Source organism: Tinamus guttatus, unplaced genomic scaffold (assembly GCF_059628265.1).
Source record: "Tinamus guttatus ecotype Peru unplaced genomic scaffold, ASM5962826v1 Tinamus_guttatus_pri_ptg000150l, whole genome shotgun sequence".
NCBI lineage: Eukaryota > Metazoa > Chordata > Aves > Tinamiformes > Tinamidae > Tinamus > Tinamus guttatus.
In genome coordinates this window covers 4,155,333-4,173,757 of record NW_028288684.1, presented here as the reverse complement: position 1 = coordinate 4,173,757, position 18,425 = coordinate 4,155,333, and the positions used below count along the sequence as shown (strand labels likewise).

The 18,425-nt window shown below is 37.8% G+C and overlaps 1 protein-coding gene across 5 annotated transcripts in view; it reads left to right on the top strand.

Annotated features, from left to right (window-relative positions):
* The window catches only part of NBEA (neurobeachin), a 460,133-nt gene that overhangs the window by 177,543 nt on the left and 264,165 nt on the right, over positions 1–18,425 (top strand). For 4 of the 5 annotated variants that reach the window (XM_088522208.1, XM_088522209.1, XM_088522210.1 and 1 more), the window contains 3 exons: positions 9,511–9,665; positions 13,432–13,558; positions 16,840–16,967. In XM_088522208.1, coding sequence (XP_088378334.1) covers positions 9,511–9,665; positions 13,432–13,558; positions 16,840–16,967 — 410 coding nt within the window. The remainder of the gene's footprint in view (positions 1–9,510; positions 9,666–13,431; positions 13,559–16,839; positions 16,968–18,425) is intronic. The other variant, XM_088522207.1, reaches the window with a different exon arrangement.

Here is an 18,425-nt window from a genome sequence, read left to right as displayed (position 1 = left end):
TATAATAAAATATTTTAAAAACTGCATTACTTTTCTGTTTTATCAAAACAGATTATCTAGGCAAGGTAAATTACCTTTTTTTTTCTCTATTAGCAATGAATAAAACTCTAAGCAGCAAGCTTGGGAGACAAGTCTGTTCTGAAGAAATATTGTGGCAATAAAATCTTTTCTTCTTTAAAACAATATTTTAGTGTGAAGGGGGGTAAAGGGCAATATATGCTGATATAAGATAGGCTGACTGAGGATAAATTCAGCCTAAAATCCTTCCAAAAGGTGTAAATCTTAATTGAGCTCTCATTGCCCTTTTTTTTCTGGTCCTGAAATGCTTGAGCTGTTGGATTGTGTGCATAGTCTTGGTGGAGACCGTTTTCTTTTAGGTCCTTAAAATGCGAATATGCTCAAAAGTGAGTTTAAAGATAAACTGAACGTTTACACAGCAAGTCCTTCCTTTGCCTTGTTTGGCTGTAGCTTTCCTGCTTCTAATAAAAACAGTTTTCTTTAAATACTGAAATTATCCTGAGTGTGGAAGTTGTGATGAGCTCTGCAGTTGACGACATCCTTGCAGAAGACAGTAACTCACTTCATCCTGGAGCCAGCCTTAGCTTGTGAAGAGCTAACTCTTATGCATGTTGTTGTTATTAAATTTTCCAGTATACATGATCCCTGCAGTTTCTTTGTTAAAATATTAAAAAACACAAGGAATCAAGAGTCAACTCAGAAATACGTTAAAACATTTCTCAAAACTTTAAACAAAGTTTTACCAAAAAAAAAACAGTTCATTGGGGAGGCACAAAGGTTAAAATTCTGAAGGACAGGAAGAAATAAAGTGAGAAAAGTATCATTGTGATTTATGAGAAAAATCCATCTGCGTTTCCAGAAAACCTAAAAAACTTCAGAAGTGTCTTCATTAAGTGTTAAGAAAAATGTGATCGATGTTTTCAGCATAATGTAAAGTGCAAGAAGATACATAAGAATTGCAGAGTAAAAGTGAAGAAGCACTTTCCACTAGGAATTGCACAGGAAAGCTGATGGCTTCTCTGTATATGTACATGCTAGTACGGAGGCTGCTTTTCTGAAATAATTCAGTAAGCAGCCAGATAGCATCTGTTGTAGCAAAGAAGATCAGCTTGAGAAAGAAAAAGTGAAATGTGACTTAGAAGCAAACAATTAGCAACAAATTTATCCTTTTCTAATAATATTTTAGGTCTGACGGCCATTTCAGAGAAAGGTTGCTTGGCAGCTGTTTCACTAAGAGGATATATTTTCATTCTTCAGCTGCACATTGTAGTTTTCAAGGTGACTTGAAATTTTCTTTTCCTCCAGTGTTATGGAAATTTTCCATTAGTCTTTAAGAACCACCCCATTCGTTTTCTGTTCATTCTGATTCATGTTCCACTTCTGCTAATTGCGTTCCTGTAGATTTAGCAGTATTGAAGTTCATACTTGTGTAGAATTAACAGCAGCTCACCACCTAGAAGTTGCTTTAGTCTAACTTGTTCAGCTAATTCCCCGCTTTGGTCAGTTCAGAAAAGTGCCTTATTCAGAGGGTTCTTAATTCACAAAGCGCTAGGCACCTAGATGAGATTGGGCTCTTTCACCTCCAGAAATGTCTCTCCTTTTAGAGGGAACCTAAAGGAAGCTGGGGAGAGTGGTTTTGTTCTTGTATTTTTGAGGTATAATTTTATGACAAAGCATTTAAAACTCTAAGTGGGCTGTAGTATGCCAGCCATACTCTGTATTTAGTGTGATCACCTACATGGATCTTCTTGAAACAATGTGACTGCTTGGACATACTCAATATTGGCATAAGTAGTTGTAAATATAGAATTATGGGCTTATGTGAGAAGCTTTGCATGTCTAGAGTTTATGGCTTTTGTTAGGTATTTCATACTTTATTATCCTACTTGGGAGCTAAAATATATATATATATATATATCCTGTCACGTTAGGCTACTGCCAAAGTTTTGATTCTGTTACATCCTTTCTCTTTTATTTGTCTTGGATGTAAACCAATAGGATTATTTACTTCCCCACTGGAGCAAGGATGATGGTAAATGTTAGTTAAGGCAAAAACAGATCCATTTGTATCAATTCTGTTGAGATACGTAGTTTCTTTTCGATAGATGATCCTATGATCTGATTTTGTAGAATGAGGTAGATCTGACTTTTCAAATACATCCAGCAACCTTGAAGCTGGCAGTGTGGGGCCGGCCCTAGCTGCTTACCTGCAGCTAAGCCCGTGTTGCTGAGCTGTGGGTTTCCAGAAAGAAATAATAACGTTTGTAGTCCACAGGACCTGGAGTGGCCTAGGGCTGTGTTTGTGCTGTATTTACCGTGTTATTGAACGCTGCTTGTTGTTCAGGCAGATGCCTCTTTCTGCTTCTCTTCAGGCAAAAAGTCAAGGGACTTTCTGGACCCTTGTGGTGATCCATGGAGCCAAAGGAGGGGCGGTTTTAGTGCTGTTCCTCTTTTGGTGATTCAGACTCACTCTAAAACTTTTCATGGGGGAACTGAAATATAAACGTCGGGCAGAAAATGACTTGCATAATATATTATGGGGGGGACCGACCTTCTGGAGAGCAGCTCTGCGGAGAAAGACCTGGGTGTCATGGTGGATGACAAGTTGACCATGAGGCAGCAGTGTGCCCTCGTGGCCAAGAAGGCCAATGGGATCCTGGGCTGCATTAAGAAGAGCGTCTCCAGCAGGTCAAGGGAGGTGATCCTGCCCCTCTACTCAGCCCTGGTGAGGCCGCATCTGGAGTATTGTGTCCAGTTCTGGGCCCCACAGTACAAGAGGGATGTGGAGCTGCTGGAGAGAGTCCAGCACAGGGCTACAAGGATGATCAGGGGCCTGGAACATCTGCCCTATGAGGAGAGGCTGAGGGAGCTGGGCCTGTTCAGCCTGGAGAAGAGAAGGCTGAGAGGGGACCTGATCAGTGTATATAAATACCTCAAGGGAGGGAGTGCAGAGGACGGTCATGGTCTCTTTTCAGTGGTGGCCACTGATAGGACTAGAGGAAATGGCCGGAAACTGAAACATCAAAAATTCCATAGGAACTTAAGGAAAAATTTCTTAACAGTGAGGGTGACAGAGCCCTGGAACAGGCTGCCCAGAGAGGTTGTAGAGTCTCCTTCTCTGGAGATCTTCAAAACCCACTTGAATGCAGTCCTGTGCCACGTGCTCTAGGTGACCCTGCGTATGCAGGGGGGTTGGACTAGATGATCTCTAGAGGTCCCTTCCAACCCTAAGCATTCTATGATTCTATGATTCTATGATTAAAATAATAAAATAAGAATTGAGAGAGCTGCAAGATTTTTAGGTCATGATGGTTTGTGAACATTTTCTGTTGCTTTTACTATCCTACTAATCTTTGAAAAATTGAAAAAAAAAATCAGCTTCATTATTAGTCCATGAATAATCAAAGCTTTCTTTTAAGATGTACACATACTTGTGTTTCCTAACTTAAACTAACAGTCAAAAAGTGCACATTGCATATTCCTGAAAGCAGCCACGTGCCCGTGACCCATGTTCCTGTCGGCTCTCCTGGCGCTGTACTTTATGCAGCTTTTGGTCCTTCGTTGAGCAGTGTGGCCCTTGGCCATGTTTGTCCTCCCCAGGGAGAATCACGAGCAGCAGAGTACCTTGTTTTATTGGGTTGTATTCGTTGCAGCTCAGTTTTTTGTTTGCTTTTGTAAAATACACTTTTTATTATTATTTCTAAGAAAATCAATATTAGATAAATGTATTTTTACACTTCAATCAGAAGGTAATCTAAGAAGTAGTGCTTGGAAGATTATCTTTTTTGGGGGGAATTTTATTTGGGTGATTGTGAGTCTTGTAAAAGAAGACTTTGGGTGATAAATAATTTCTAAAAAGAAAAATTGAATCTTTGTAGGTTTAAGGCTCCTTTTTTTAGCTCTAATCCCTCATTTTATACTCATTTAAACACTATATGAAGCAAACTTCTGCAAGTATAATTCAAGCTTTAAGTTCAGTTTCACCATTTAATATGATATGTTTTGCTCTGCATGTTCCTTTTTTAATTGTACATTGGTCTTGTGTTCAAAGCAAGCACTGGGTAGTGCACTAGAGTGTATCACTCCTCACAATTTTTGCATCTGCAAATGAAATCCAACAGCACAAAAGGTGCCCGAGCTATTTTACCGAATGGGACTTCTGTGCAGCTAATGTATGCAGCAGTTCAAGTGCTATCGAATGTAAATGACGAGGTGATATTGATGAAAGGAGGGGATTGGGGTCTCGGGGGGCGCTGATGACGGATGGAACAGAAGCGGCCTCGCTCCGCACGTAGCTCAAGTCTGGCGTCTTCAGCGCTCAAAGCCGTAATGGGAGGTGGCAGTCTGAAATGAGTCGCCACGGCAAAGAGTATTATTTTTGAAATGCTTTCACACAAATCACTAGGCCCTGCATACAACTTAGTTTCATGCTTTAATGTCATCAGGAGGCACAAATTGGTGTGTCTAATTGTTTGCCACCTGCCAGCAAAATGAGCTGCCAGGCGGCCAGACGGGTTTGATTGTCTGTCAGCCCTTCAATAGATTGGGAGTGACAACATCAAAAATTTCACTTCAAACTCTGAAGCTTTGAGCAGCTTTTCAGAGACCTCTTCCCCACAAGTGCTTCTGGACAACTGCGTTTTTCAATTAGTTTTCAATATATTGCTGCCTTCTGCCTCATCTGTCTTAAGGTAGCTGTAATTACATTATGAGCTATATAAACAGATTTCTGGGACGCTGAAGCCTGGATTCCCCAAGTTATGACATGTCTTTCAGTGTCAGACTGAATTCCTTGAAAATAGAGTCCAGGATGGCATTTTTAGAAGCAAACACAAAGGGTTGGCTCTCCTACGTTTGCAATCTATGGTACATAATTCCTCCCTGCATTCTCATCTCCTGCTGGCCAAAAAAAAAAAAAAAGCCCATGCTAATGATTTTAGAGTTTGGGGATTTTGCAGATATTTATTTCTCCTGCTGTATGGGGGAGGCTGTGAAATTCTGTGTAATTCTTCCCAATATGCAATTCTGAAGCTTGCATTTGTTACAAACTATCTTTTCTACTGGAGAGTTTTAGACTGAAATGTCTATAGAAATTCAGAGTGGGCTCTTGTTTTTGAATCTATCTCACTTGTTATTTTTGCAAAATGCATATATTTTTGCAATTTGCATATATTTTCTATAGCTAGCCAAATTGTTTCAGTAGTAAGCAGTCTCTTGCATATGCAGAAATCCTTGAGTTCTGGGGAGTGAAATCAGTTATTTTTGCTGCTGTTAAACATCCTTATTCACTCTTAAGGCTTTGTAATTTCATAAATCAAAAAATTATGGGTTTGCATAGTTTAAATGCTCAATAAACTTTTTTACAGGCATATTTTGAAATCTCAAAAGCCACTTTTTGAAGTATTTAGTCTGTTTTTGTTCCCTGTAGAATGTCCTTGGGATAGTTTTAAAAGTGTGCACTAGAAAGTGGATACTCAGTGAGATTCCAGTCAGGACAGATAAACTTACCTGCCATAAGTACTGAGAAAGAAGACACTTAGAAAATACATTTTGATACTTAGTTATATTTTTTGTATGTAGTTATATATTCTAGTAAAATTCTGGTGTTATACTCTCTCTATATTTTACTACATTAAGCTTCATTTATTTCTGATTGACGCAATGGGTAGAAGACCAGAATTCAAAAGGTAAATTTAAGATGAAGAGTACTGGAGAGGAAGATTATCTTCTCTAGGGTAATATGAGTTGAGAAGGTACCACAGATATAAGAGTGTCAATTAAACAAACTTGCCTGAGTGCGTAAGTAGCATGGAGATTCTCTAAGAGTTTTTGTTCTGACAATTTGAGAAGGAGCATTTAAACCAATGCTAAGAGTTGTGGAAAATCCCATCTTAAAACTTAAAATAAATAAATAAATAAAAAGGTTATTGGTAATCTGTCTGTATACGAGAAAAAAACAATGAAGGGGCTCAAAGCGGGGATTTGGGGCACAAACTAAATACTGGAGATTCCTCTTGAACACAAGAAAATACTTCTTTACTATGAGGGGGGTTTCGTACTGGGACAGGTTGCCCAGAGAAGTAGCAGTCTCCATCCCTGGAGATAGTCAGGACGCAGCTGAACAGGGTTATGGGCAGCTTGCTCCGGGTGGACGTGCTCTGAGCCAGGGGCTTGGACGAGGTGACCTTCGAAAGCCCCTTGCAACCCCAAATGCTCTGCGATTCTCTGGTTCGTCACTCATCTGTTGTTGCTGCAGTCTTTAAGAGATCACTGATCTACGCAGGTCTACATCTGTCATTTAAATGCGGTATCTACATTTTATTCACACCTTATCTGTGAATAAAGTGGAGTCAGAGTTGAAGCCTCTCCCTGGAGAGGCATTCCCTGCTGCTTTGGTTATCACAGAATCACAGAATCATTGAGGTTGGCAGGGACCCCTAGAGATCATCTAGTCCAACCCCCTGCTCCAGCAGGGACACCTAGAGCACGTGGCACAGGGTGGCATCCAGGTGGGTTTGGAAGATCTCCAGAGAAGGAGACTCCACAACCTTTTTTCCAATGCTCTGGAATCGCAATATTGCAATCACAATAATCACAATAAACATGCGAATGAAAAAAATGCCAGTAATGTAGGAATTAAGTTACTCTCTAGTTAGCTGTCTATAACTCATTTTTTTTTTGTGCAGTAGAGATTTGAGTTTAAGGGAAAGACTTGAGAGTTCCTTTCTAGAATATCCTTCCTCAAGTAGCAGCCAAGGTGCACTCCGGAGAAGGGAAGATACAGTGTTGGATCCTGTTACAGAGCTGAAGTTGCCTCATCTGGACCTGATCTTACCACTGAGTTGCAGAATACGCTCAGGAAGAAAAGGTGGAAGTGCATCTTCATCTCAGCTGTTCATGAGCAAATTCATCCTAAAATTATGAATAGGTTGAAGTAGGGTATATTAACCTTCTTTTTTTTTTTTTTCTTCAAGCTGTAGTTTTACAACCCCTTGATTATTATTTAGCAATTTGTACACAGATCTTTTAAATCTCTTCTCATAAATACCCTTTTTGAGGTGCATCTTTATATCTTAAGTAGAATTTTATCTGTGTGTTATCAGGAGAAAACCAGCATTTCTTTACTCTTTGACATGATTGATTGAATGTATAGGTGAAAATAACACTGGATTTTTGTCTTGCTTAAACCCCAAGTTTTTTTGTTTTTTTTTTGTTTGTTTGTTTGTTTGTTTTTTGTTTTGTTATTAAAGCTTTATTGGCTTTCACAGAGCAGCTGCTTTATAGCTGCTGAGTTGTGGATTTGGTTTTTCCTGATAGATACAGAAGCACATTCCCTACCCATTCTGAGTTTACGCCTCATATTCTTTGTTCCTTTGCATTTTTGCTTTCTTCAGTGATGTTTCTCGCACCTAAGACATGACAATGTAGCATATATTCTATCCACTCCCTTCAAGGTCATTAGGTTTCCAGTATTTCCGCTGTTGCCTGTTCAACAAGACCATTCAGCTTTCTGCATAGAGTTAGTTTTTCATATCCAAGCCTTGTTTCTTGCCAATATTTAAGATCATTTTAGGTGCTTGGGCTAATTTATCCTTAATTCAAGAGAGATATTAGTGCTTAGAATTTCATTGAGATTATAAATAATTAAACTCTCTCCTGCTTGGTTTGAGAGCAAGGATCAGTGACCTTTATGCCCCTGTCCTAAAATCACATCTGAGACAATTTTTTTTTTTTTTTTTTTTAAGAAACAAGCAGTTTTGTTACTTCAGACAAAACCAGGGTAGTAGTAGGGTTGTTTTATGTACTTTATAATTTGAATGTTTTTATGAATGTATCAAATGACTGAAAAAAACAGTAATAAATAACTGGACATTTATTGCTACAGCTTCACCTGCAGATATCTCAAAGATTAGATGCGTTCGTGAACCTTCTGTATCTCTGCAGTGCGCTTCGCATTTCTGTATGCACTTTTTCTTCTCCGTGCCCCTTGTCTCTGAATTATGCCTTTCCTCCTTTATTTCAAACAAATCTTACCTTGATGTAGGCATCCTACAGTGGAATATCTACAGTAAGATTCAAAATGTGACAAACCCTTATTAAAAATTCAAAGCAGAATCTGTATCTGAAATCAAGAACAACAGCAAGTAAACAAAAATGTTCATGCTCTGGAAAGGGCTGCACATTTGTATAAGTCTGGAAAATACACATAATTTTAAACAGGAGTTATCAAACCTTCTTTTCAGAGGCTCTGTTAATTTAACTGTAGAAAGAAGGTGATATGTAATATCAAACTATGTCCTATTGCCTACTGTGATTTCTTCTGGAGCCTCTGGCAGAAGTTGCTGTTTGATGTGGAATACTTCTGTGAAAAACTTTCTTGAAATCCATATCACTTTTTAAAAAAGTAGTTATCGAAAATTCTCTCACTGTCTGCTGCTGTTGGGCGAACGATGGAGGAACAGGAACATTAATTTAGCCTCATAAAGTTTCACATATCCCAGAAAAGTATGCAGTAGTTCTCCTGAAATTGCCAGCCTATTGAAAGCCTGTCTGACCTCTTGATTGAGCAGGGTGACTAAGTTTGAGGGTCTTTGGTTATTAAAATGGGTAAAAGATTGTGTTAGAACTTGCAGAGTTACAGAATATGGACCAGACTGAAATACTATTTTTTATTTCCACTCTTTCTACAACTCAATAAACAGATTATTTTCACTGGTAATATCTCATGTGAATTACAAACTGCTCCCCCCCTCCAAAAAAAAAAAAAAAAAAAGAAAACCAACAACAAAAGAAAATCTGTAGTGATTTGTTGAAGGTAGTTAATGAAGCAGCAGTGCCTGAGTGGTAGGCAGCTGGTTCGAACGCCCGGCTTAAACATGGTTTTTGTTCAGGTGTACGTGTAGAATTGGCAAAGGATGCTAGCACAGGTGACTAGCGACTGGTTAGTAGTAAGCTAAGTAATGGTGCCTCTTTCCTAAAGTTCTGGTTTGATCTGCACGATGTTTGCAGTGTGTGTATGGCTGGAGTGGTCTGAGTGGCTAAAGAAGTTGTGGGTTTTATTTGTTCATTCATTTTTCATTGGAAAGCAGTCAGTCATTCCCTTTCACTTTTGTGCTGCTGCTGCTACACTGCTCATTTCTGCATTTTTGCCCACCCCACTTCGTTGTAGTTTCTACTGCATGTGGTTTCTTAGCAATTTTTATCTTATAGCGGTCTCAACAACACACCAATCAGGGGGTATTTCTATTTTATGGGCATTGAAAGAGAAATTAGATGAGTTTTTCCTAATCACAGAGGTCTGCAAACCATGCATCGGAATATGAGAGCTCAACTTTACAAGCGTTCCATAAAGATTAAAATAATAGACATATTAATGTGTTCCTTTTCAGTAGCAGCATAACAGTAACCTGTAAGACACACAAACCTGTAAGACACACAAACTGGTGATAGCTCCATGGTGGGGTTTTAGCAATGTGCTGTTTCTCGTCACAGGAGCGTGGTGGTGCCGGTGAAGAAGCCCCCGCCGGGTAGCCTTGCTGTGACCACAGTGGGAGCCGCCGCAGCCGGGAGCGGGCTGCCCCCGGCCAGTACGCCGAATATATTTGCTGCCACAGGAGCTACACCAAAAAGTATGATTAATACAACAGGTATTGTCCTTAAATATTTTTGTGACTCTCATCTTTTCCTGTTTGTTTTTTCTTTTGCCGTTTTATTTCTTTTTAATCATCTTTTCTGTGGTTGTTTTTGCACCTTTCAGAACTTAGAAAGATTAGATCTTGTTCTTTATTAGAGCTTGTATTTTCTCCTGGTGTGTGTTTATAATCTTCAGTAGCACAAATTGGACTTGCAAAGCTGTATGTAAGTGAATAAGTAGTTCTAATACTGTATATAAGCATAGTTTAGAATGGAAATGAATAACCTTCTCCAGTACTCTGCAATAAGGGATGTTATTATGATTAAGGAGGGATGTTAATCTTTCCCTAAATGTTAAAGAAAGTAAAGAAAACTAGCTGCTTGTGAGTATATCCTAAATTATTAAGAATTTATATTTTTAGCAATTATTATTTGTAATTAAAAACTATTACATGATTCAGGAGTAAGAACCAACTTAGTTTAACAACAGTCATTGTTCATTAATTGGCCTGTACAAGGAGAACAAGGCTTTTCTTTTTTTTAACTGCTTAAAATAATACTGATGGGAAATACAGGAAAGCGCCTGTAGATCATGGAGGCTGTAGGTGATTATATCAGAAATGAATCCTTCCTGAGAGAGCAACTGATGTTTACTTAAACACCTTTTAAATTTCTGGCCTGTTTGGTCTGTTTTCTTTCCAAACTAAGCTGAAGCACTTGAGAGAAGGTCTCTCTTCAAGAATATCACAACTTCAGGCAAAGGTTGAGGAAATGTAAATCTACCTTGGGGTTGCAGGAAATGGAGGGGAAAGCTTTTGGCATCCTTTTACTTCATGGAATAAAATGAAGATACACTCATTTTTTTTTCTTTCCTTTCACAGATTACCTTTAATACCTGGTAATAGAACTTTGATTTTTTTCTGAGAATAAAAAAATCTAAAAATCTCATTATCCTGAGGCAGATGGGAGGAATGATGTGCTGATTAATGTTTTCACTTCTATGAACAGTTCCATTTGTGTAGCCACTTCTGTCAATCTTGAATGGATTTCCTTTTTAGGTACTTTTATATCATGCAAAAAAAACATCCAGCATTGATTTTTTTTTTCTCAGATGGTACTAGGTAGTGTGAAACTTTCATTCTTATCAGTGATTTAAATTTGAAATATTTAGCTGTTAGTTACTGTTAGTTACTTCTTTGTAAGTAATTCCCTTCAAAAATTAATCATTTCCCTAGGAACGTTCTTGGTAGAGGACAGTATCGTGGATGTCATGGTATATTCACTGTGGATTAAAGTGATGATTTAGGATCGTGTGTCTTCTTTTTTTTTTTTTTTGTACGCAACCTTTCTTTGTCCCTGCCCTATGGATTTCCTGGATTCATGGGAAGGTATTGATCAGATGGTTATTCAGCAAATACCAGATTTAATTACTAAAAACTACATATATACTGAACTTCTTACTGATCTTACTTTGGAAAGTCTTTATGCCTGAATTCATCTGAGTGACTTTATTGATTAATTCTCTTAGGAAACAGTTTAAAGGCTGTTTCCCGTCCTATTTATTTTACAAGTTTCAATTAGAATACCAACACTTTAGAAGTGCTAAATGCATTAGTGACAGTAAAAAGAAGTATCACATGGAAAACGCGCAAAGACATTATAGTTAAAAATGCTCATTTCATCGTTTTTAATTAGACTATGGCTAGAGTGTTAAAACAGTGATCATTTACGTCTGTTTCTGAGATGCATACATGAGGAATATAGAGGCCAGCTGGTTATATACTTGTAAAGTTCATAAAGTTATCTGGATTTTTTAATGAGTTTAAATCAGTATGTAGAATTTCATTGAACAACCCTTTTTCATAAAGATAAAAAAAAAAGTTTACAAATTTTTAGACTGAAAACACTAGATGTCCCCCCAAGCCTCCTCTTTATAGTTGTATTTACAGTATGTCAAAGATATTTTGCACATCCAGTTTTGTCTTGGAGATGTGTCCTGTGCTGCATGTTATGGGTGGTGTTTTGTGGTGTTGTCCCATGGACTGCAGTGTTCACATTCCACCATCTGCCGTCACTGTCAGTGTCACTGTCACAATGTAATGAGATGTATGTTATTAATGCCCCTTTAGTCCTTTGAATTTGGGAGATGGGTTCCCTTCCTTCCTCTCTTTTTATTATAACCTATTTCTGTAGTTTTTAGAGTGAATTTCTGTGATTCGTATCCCTGATTCTTACTTCTATGTTAATCTACTAGTTCTAGGTCTGTTTGGCCTTCTCTTCTGGGAGCCTGGTTAAATAATACAGCAACTCATTTTCTTACAAAAACCTGACTGAAAGCAGAAAGACAAAGAGACAAAGTAATATGTAATATGTAGCATTGTTTCATGAATATAAATGTATATATAATATGTACATACACATATACATGTTTAAATATACATGCACACACACACATATATATAAAGTCTATTCTCTCCTATATGAAACTGTAATGTTTCTATGCACACTCCTGTAGTCTCTCCCATTTGCAGCCAGGTGTGGTGCCCTGCTTGGCAGAGCTGCCCGCTCTGTGTTTTTGTGTGTCCCTCGCAGTGTGTCTGGGCGCATTTTGCAGTCGTTCCTAGCCCGAAACCCGGCTGTCAGCCCTAACCCGCCTGCCACGCGCGTTCCTCAGCTGCAGACCTGCTCAGCCTCCAAGGCCTCGCTGGTCCACATGCCCAGCAAACCCAGCTTCATCTTTTAGTGTTCTGAGTGTCCGTTTCCTTAAACAGGCGGGTCCAAGGTCTAGTCTGTACCTCAATTCTTTCATCAGCAAAAAATGTATTCAAAGAGAAAACAAAAAATACTCCGTTGCCAGAGAAGGCATTTGGCCTCTCTACCTCGCTGTCAGCTGGCTGACAAAGGTTTTGTAGAGCTTTGCTTTTTATTTGTAGGAAACAGGAAAAGAGACTCCCTGCACGAGGTGCAGTACAGTGCACTGTCACCTGTTAAGGCTGGCCGGTGACACCGGATTAGCAGTTATCATGTTCAAGCCGCCTGTTCTGGCATTCCCCACCTCCCGTTGACCCTTAGCTAAAACTCGCTCACTGCGCGGCCGCCACGGGCGCCCCGGCCTGTCAGGCTGCCCGCACGTGGCTACCACGGGCGCCCCGGCCTGTCACACTGCCCGTGTGCGGCCACCACCGTGGCCACATCTCACACTGCGCTCTGAGAATTCCTTTTGATTCCAGAAGGGAATTTGAAAAAGTAACATTGGAGTCTTGTTAGACAACTGATAACTCTTCAAACACTACGTTCTGCCATTATTTTTGGAAGAGCTATACATTTGCCATCTTCTCTCTCCTTTTTTTTCATTTTTATTTTACTTTTTTTGCCTATTATGCAGCCTTTGTACAGCCAAGAGGTTTGTATGTACAGAAAAAGTAAAATAGTTAAACTCCTATTCTCCCCTTAAGCTCATCTTAAATATACCTCTATTTTAGAAAGATCTTGCTTTACAGGATGATGTAAAAATGTTTTCAACTTTGGAATATAATTTGGGAATAATGAAAATGAGGTAAGGAATTTTTTTTGCCTGATATTTAGTAGCTACTTAAGTTTATTATTCTTATATTCACAAAATAATTAGTTAATTTATGTGGTATTTAAATGCTGTTTTTAAATTGTTTTAGTAAGAATACCTATTTAAAGTAGATGAGCAAGACAAGGACTATATTAAAAATCTCTCCAAGTTTTATGTTTTCCGATTGAAATTAAGACCTGTGTTTTTTTGGGGGACAGGTGCAGTAGACTCAGGATCTTCTTCTTCCTCTTCGTCATCCAGCTTTGTGAATGGTGCTACCAGCAAAAATCTCCCAGCTGTCCAAACTGTTGCTCCAATGCCAGAGGATTCAGCTGAAAACATGAGGTACTAAACTGTGTCTTTTCACATTAATTATAATTTCTCTTCCAGTAACCTCATGCATACAGAAAAAAGAAAAAATATTTTAACTTATTTAAAATATATTATTGTAATTATTTGTATACTTCAGTGTATATTTATTTATATATTCAGTACTAAGAATGCACATACTGGAAGAACACTTCACTGGGCAGTCATTAGAGTTATGACACTCTATTAGAGTTAGACACTAAAACTTCATTAAAAATAATTCTTTAGTTCATGAGCTTTTTATATCTTTCAGTAACGGTAGTAAAAGTTTTTCTGTTGGGATGGACTGCAAGACAAAAAACATAGTTTGGAAACAGTCCATTGGCAAGTAGGGAGGGAGGTGCCAACAGTTTTTTTCTTCGCAAACAAAAGCCCTACGTAACAAGCGTAAATATTGACTGCTAATCAGGGCACACATAAAAGACACATTTTGGATATTGTCAAAATGCACCCATATCTGCCCTAGGAATATTGCACCAGGCATGGTAAGAAATTGCCGATCTCCCTCAGTCGGTCGGACACTTCAAGGCATAGTCTTAGGAAGGTGGTGGTTGAGACAGCAACTCATCCAGGTGCTTACAAGCTGTACGAGTTCTCTTTCCATAGGAGAGTATCATGGCTTGGACGTGAGCAGGCAAGGGTGAGCATGACCTCAGCTCTTTAAGTAGTCTTCATTTGGAAGTAGAAGTTTTGCACAGAATGAGACTGGGAAAGTAGAGTGCTTGGAATTAGGATAGTGTGTGCCTGGGCCTCAAAATATCCTATCACAATCCTGCCCTTACAATTATATATGACATGTAAGATTATGGATCTTATTACTTCTTGTATTTGATACTGAATAATGTTACAGAAATTATATAATAGTATGGAAATTAAACATTTTATTCTTGACTGTTCTATTAAGAATTCTGCAAGGACAATTCTAAAAAAAATGCTTTTCTGTTTTAATGTTTTACTTTTTTATTGTAAAGAACTCTAGTGTTAAAATAGAAATGCTGTTGTCTGACGATGTATAATTCTTTAATACAATTTTAAATTAAGTTCATAAAATTGAGAGAATATTTATTTTTTGTCACTTCAAAATATTGCATCCATCACTCTTCTAGTTTGGAATGATGATTCTGAGTGTTTGTACTGCTTCCATGGATTTCTGTCCTTCTAACACATCCCATGATATATTATAGTTCTTCATTTCAAGTCCTTTAAGAGCCCTTAGATATTACCAAAAAAAAAAAAAAAAAGAAAAAAAAGGCATAGAGAGGTTGTATTGATTTAATTCCAAAGAGCTGGATTGCTGGACAAAGAGCACATTGATTCTCCTGTCATTTTACATTCATAGTCATGTTACTTTTGGCAAGAGTAAGGTAAATCTGTAGGAAGTATGTTAGAATGTTACTAGTGCTTCTGAGGATAAAATCCTGCTAAGGATGTAAGTCAAAAGGTTGAAATAACAGCTTCACTCTATGGTTTCAAAATATTATTATTGTGTTGTTTTTCACAGCAGGGAACATGAACATTTCCAGAATTTTTGGTTATTAGGACATAAACTGATGGTTGTGCAGTATTTTTTTATCGAAAAAGTGAGGGCTTTATCTGGAATTTTTTCACTTCCATTGAGAAAAACAAAAAATACTGGTGTTTAGAACGTGGGATTTTATTTAGATCTAATATCACCACACGAAGAACTATTTCAAAATCACTGCTTGGTTTTCTTGAGTTTTTATGCGGTGTATAACAGTGCATTTAACAAAAGCTGTTCTTGTCGTTCTCGACAGGTTTTGTCTGTTTTCACAGATTGCAATAAACAGATTGCAACCTCAAATCTCTCCCTCAATAGAACTAAATATAGTACTCATATAGTATTTCTTTGTGATAAGTGAATAAGTAGTAAGAACTATTCAGAGAAATATTTTTTTTTCTCACAGTTTGTCGTTTCTTTTTCTGATTGTCTTACTGTGCTTTCTTGAACCTCCCTGTCCCAGTTTCTCACGTTTACCTAATTTATTTTCTAACATGTGTTGCTTTTAATCTGCAAAATAAATAATCTTGAACTTGGAAACTATTAAGAGCCTATTTATTTGTCTAGCTGTAAAAGCGTAGGGTAGGTTAATGTAGCAAACCTATATCTAAGACAGTCACCTGTGTTTCAGGTGTAGTCAATAGAGGCTTTAGCATAATAAAGTAAAGTAATCATCTAAGAAAGAGGTCAGGTTCTAAAGGTTAGTTGAGATGATATCTACTTTGTTTTTAAATGGGGACATCTTCCCTGTGACCTGCATCAAGAAGTTCACATTTATTTAAAGTTTATACGTAGTAGATACCACCGAAAATGGAAGTGTCACTGTTCATTCTCCTATGTCCTAACAATAGCTGTACCTTCGTCAACTAACTGGCTACAATCTAACTATAATCATGCTTTTAAATGCTGATGGTATTTTGGGGCTCAAACTCAAGCATGAAGAAACCATTCTCTGCCACAAGTAATCTGAGAAAGAAAGCCAAAAATGTTTGGTAGCCCAGGAAGCTGCACAGAAGGAAGTTAAAGTGGTAACAGTCTTTCAGAGAGAACAGCATAGCTCAGGCTGACATTTTCCTACAGTTGCTAGACCTGGGTCCTCAGATAGAGTGGTATCAGATTCTGGTATTTAAGAATCAACCAAAGCTCAAAACACTGCTTCTTATTGTACAAATGTAAAATAAGGAGCATTCCAGGCTTCAAAGAGTGTAGAATCTCAGTAAGCAAGGTAGAAGGCGAAAGGCAAAGTGACTTACTGGGATCACGATGGCCCAAAGTTGAAGAGCAGAACGTTGGTTTTCTTGGTTCCCGCACTAGTCCACTTCCTTGTCTTGTATCTCTGTGTCAGATGCTGTTATCTGAAAGCTTAAACAAAAAAGCCCAACATTTTAATATTTTTTTAGATGAAGAAAAACTTTTCACGCTTGCAAATGCATGTAAAAAAAGATGAGTAGAAGCACAGATATGTGCAATAGATGTATAATTGAATATCTCAGTTTCTTCTTTACCTGTTTAAAAATGAGGGAAAAACATGTTTTGAAGTATTCTTTAAATGTGCTTAAAACTTGTAAGGCGACCGGGCTGGTAAATGTGACACAAAATTTGCATAAAGTATTTTAAACTCTGTAAAGTTAATCAAATTATGATGATTCTGTTTTCTGAAGAAACTTGTAGCATCTGGTAAAAGCAGATTTGATTTGCCATAATTACTTTTGCTTATGTTCTCTGTTTCTTTTCACAGTATCACTGCAAAGCTTGAAAGAGCCTTGGAAAAGGTGGCCCCCCTCCTGCGAGAAATTTTTGTTGATTTTGCCCCTTTCTTATCCCGTACATTGTTGGGCAGTCATGGACAAGAGCTGTTGATTGAAGGTACTGTCTCTGCTATACGACTGTAATGTTTTGCCTATTTGAATAGGAAGTGACTCTGTCATTTTAACAAGACTTTATATAGCTGTTTTTGATATATAAATGAATGAGCATATAGATTTGGTAGGGACATGATTTGCTCAGGTGAGTCAGTTGAACAGGCAGATGAATGCTACCTTAATAAATAGCAACACTTAATAAAACTTACTTATTACTTAATAACTTATTAATTAATAACTTATTACTTAATTAAAAAATCTTTAAAATATCCTACAACACTTCTGAGAATTTTATCATTTATTATGTATTGTCTTCATGGTTACGAAATTTTGGGAAAGAATGAATCCATCTAAGTAAGGCAGTAAATAATGGAGAAAGAAAATAAAGGAATGCAGAAATCAGTGTACATGATGTAAACTAGTGCACTAAGTAAAGAATCAGTGCTAACACAACTGAAACGGTCATGGGGGAGTTGGAACTCCTGCACTGCTCCCACATCGTATACCCAGAGGAACATATTCTTTCCTGAATTATTTTTATACACAGAGAGCTACTGTTTACTGAGTCATTCAGGCAAAGCTGATAATGTTTGAAGATAAAATCAGAAACAAACCACAGCTTTGTGTTCAAATTCTTTGAGGGAAAACTCCTTCTATTATGCATAATTATAATCTTAATGTCAGTCTTCCTATCAGTGGCCTAGTTATTCCCTGCAAAATGCCCCTCTTTTAGTCTTAATGAGAGAAATATTTCCACCTTATGATTGAAATCTTCTAACTAGCTTTTTTTTTCTTGCCTATTTATTGTTTAATACAAGAAATTGTATTGTAGTGCTGTAATTTTCAGAGGCTTCAGTTATTTTATAATGTTTATTTTGTATCTGTGAGAAAGTTGCTGTTCTCCCTTACTGACACCTGTGCTTACTGAACGGAGCTATTCATTCAGTAAGGAGGTAGTTGTGAGGTGTTTTGATGGATTCCATTCTAACATGTTTTATTTCAGCAAAGTTATTTGCAAACTTTGTTTTTGTTTGACAGTTGTTTATTGCACAGTAATTTTTATACAGTACAAATAAAACTGACTTGGATATACCTGAGCTCTTTTATAGGTATAAACAGTTCTTGACCAGTGCTATTACATCTCTTTTGGTCTTAATCATAGTGTGAACAAGGCTTCCGCAGTTCCCAGCATGTGGCAAAGCCCAGAGGCACCAGGAATCTGACCACAATAGGGCAGGATGAGTTTTTGTCATTGCTTGCCCAGTTAGAGGAATGGCACTGGAGCCTGTAACAGTCTTCTGATGCCCACTTGGGCAGTTCTCCCAAGTTTTGTCCTTCTAGGATTCAGCTCTTCAGTCTCAGGAATAGTTATTAGCAAATGAAGCACTGAGTTCCAAAATAAGCACCATCTTTCCTGTCACTTGCTGGCTGATATGTCTGACTATCCCTTCATTTGCTCTCT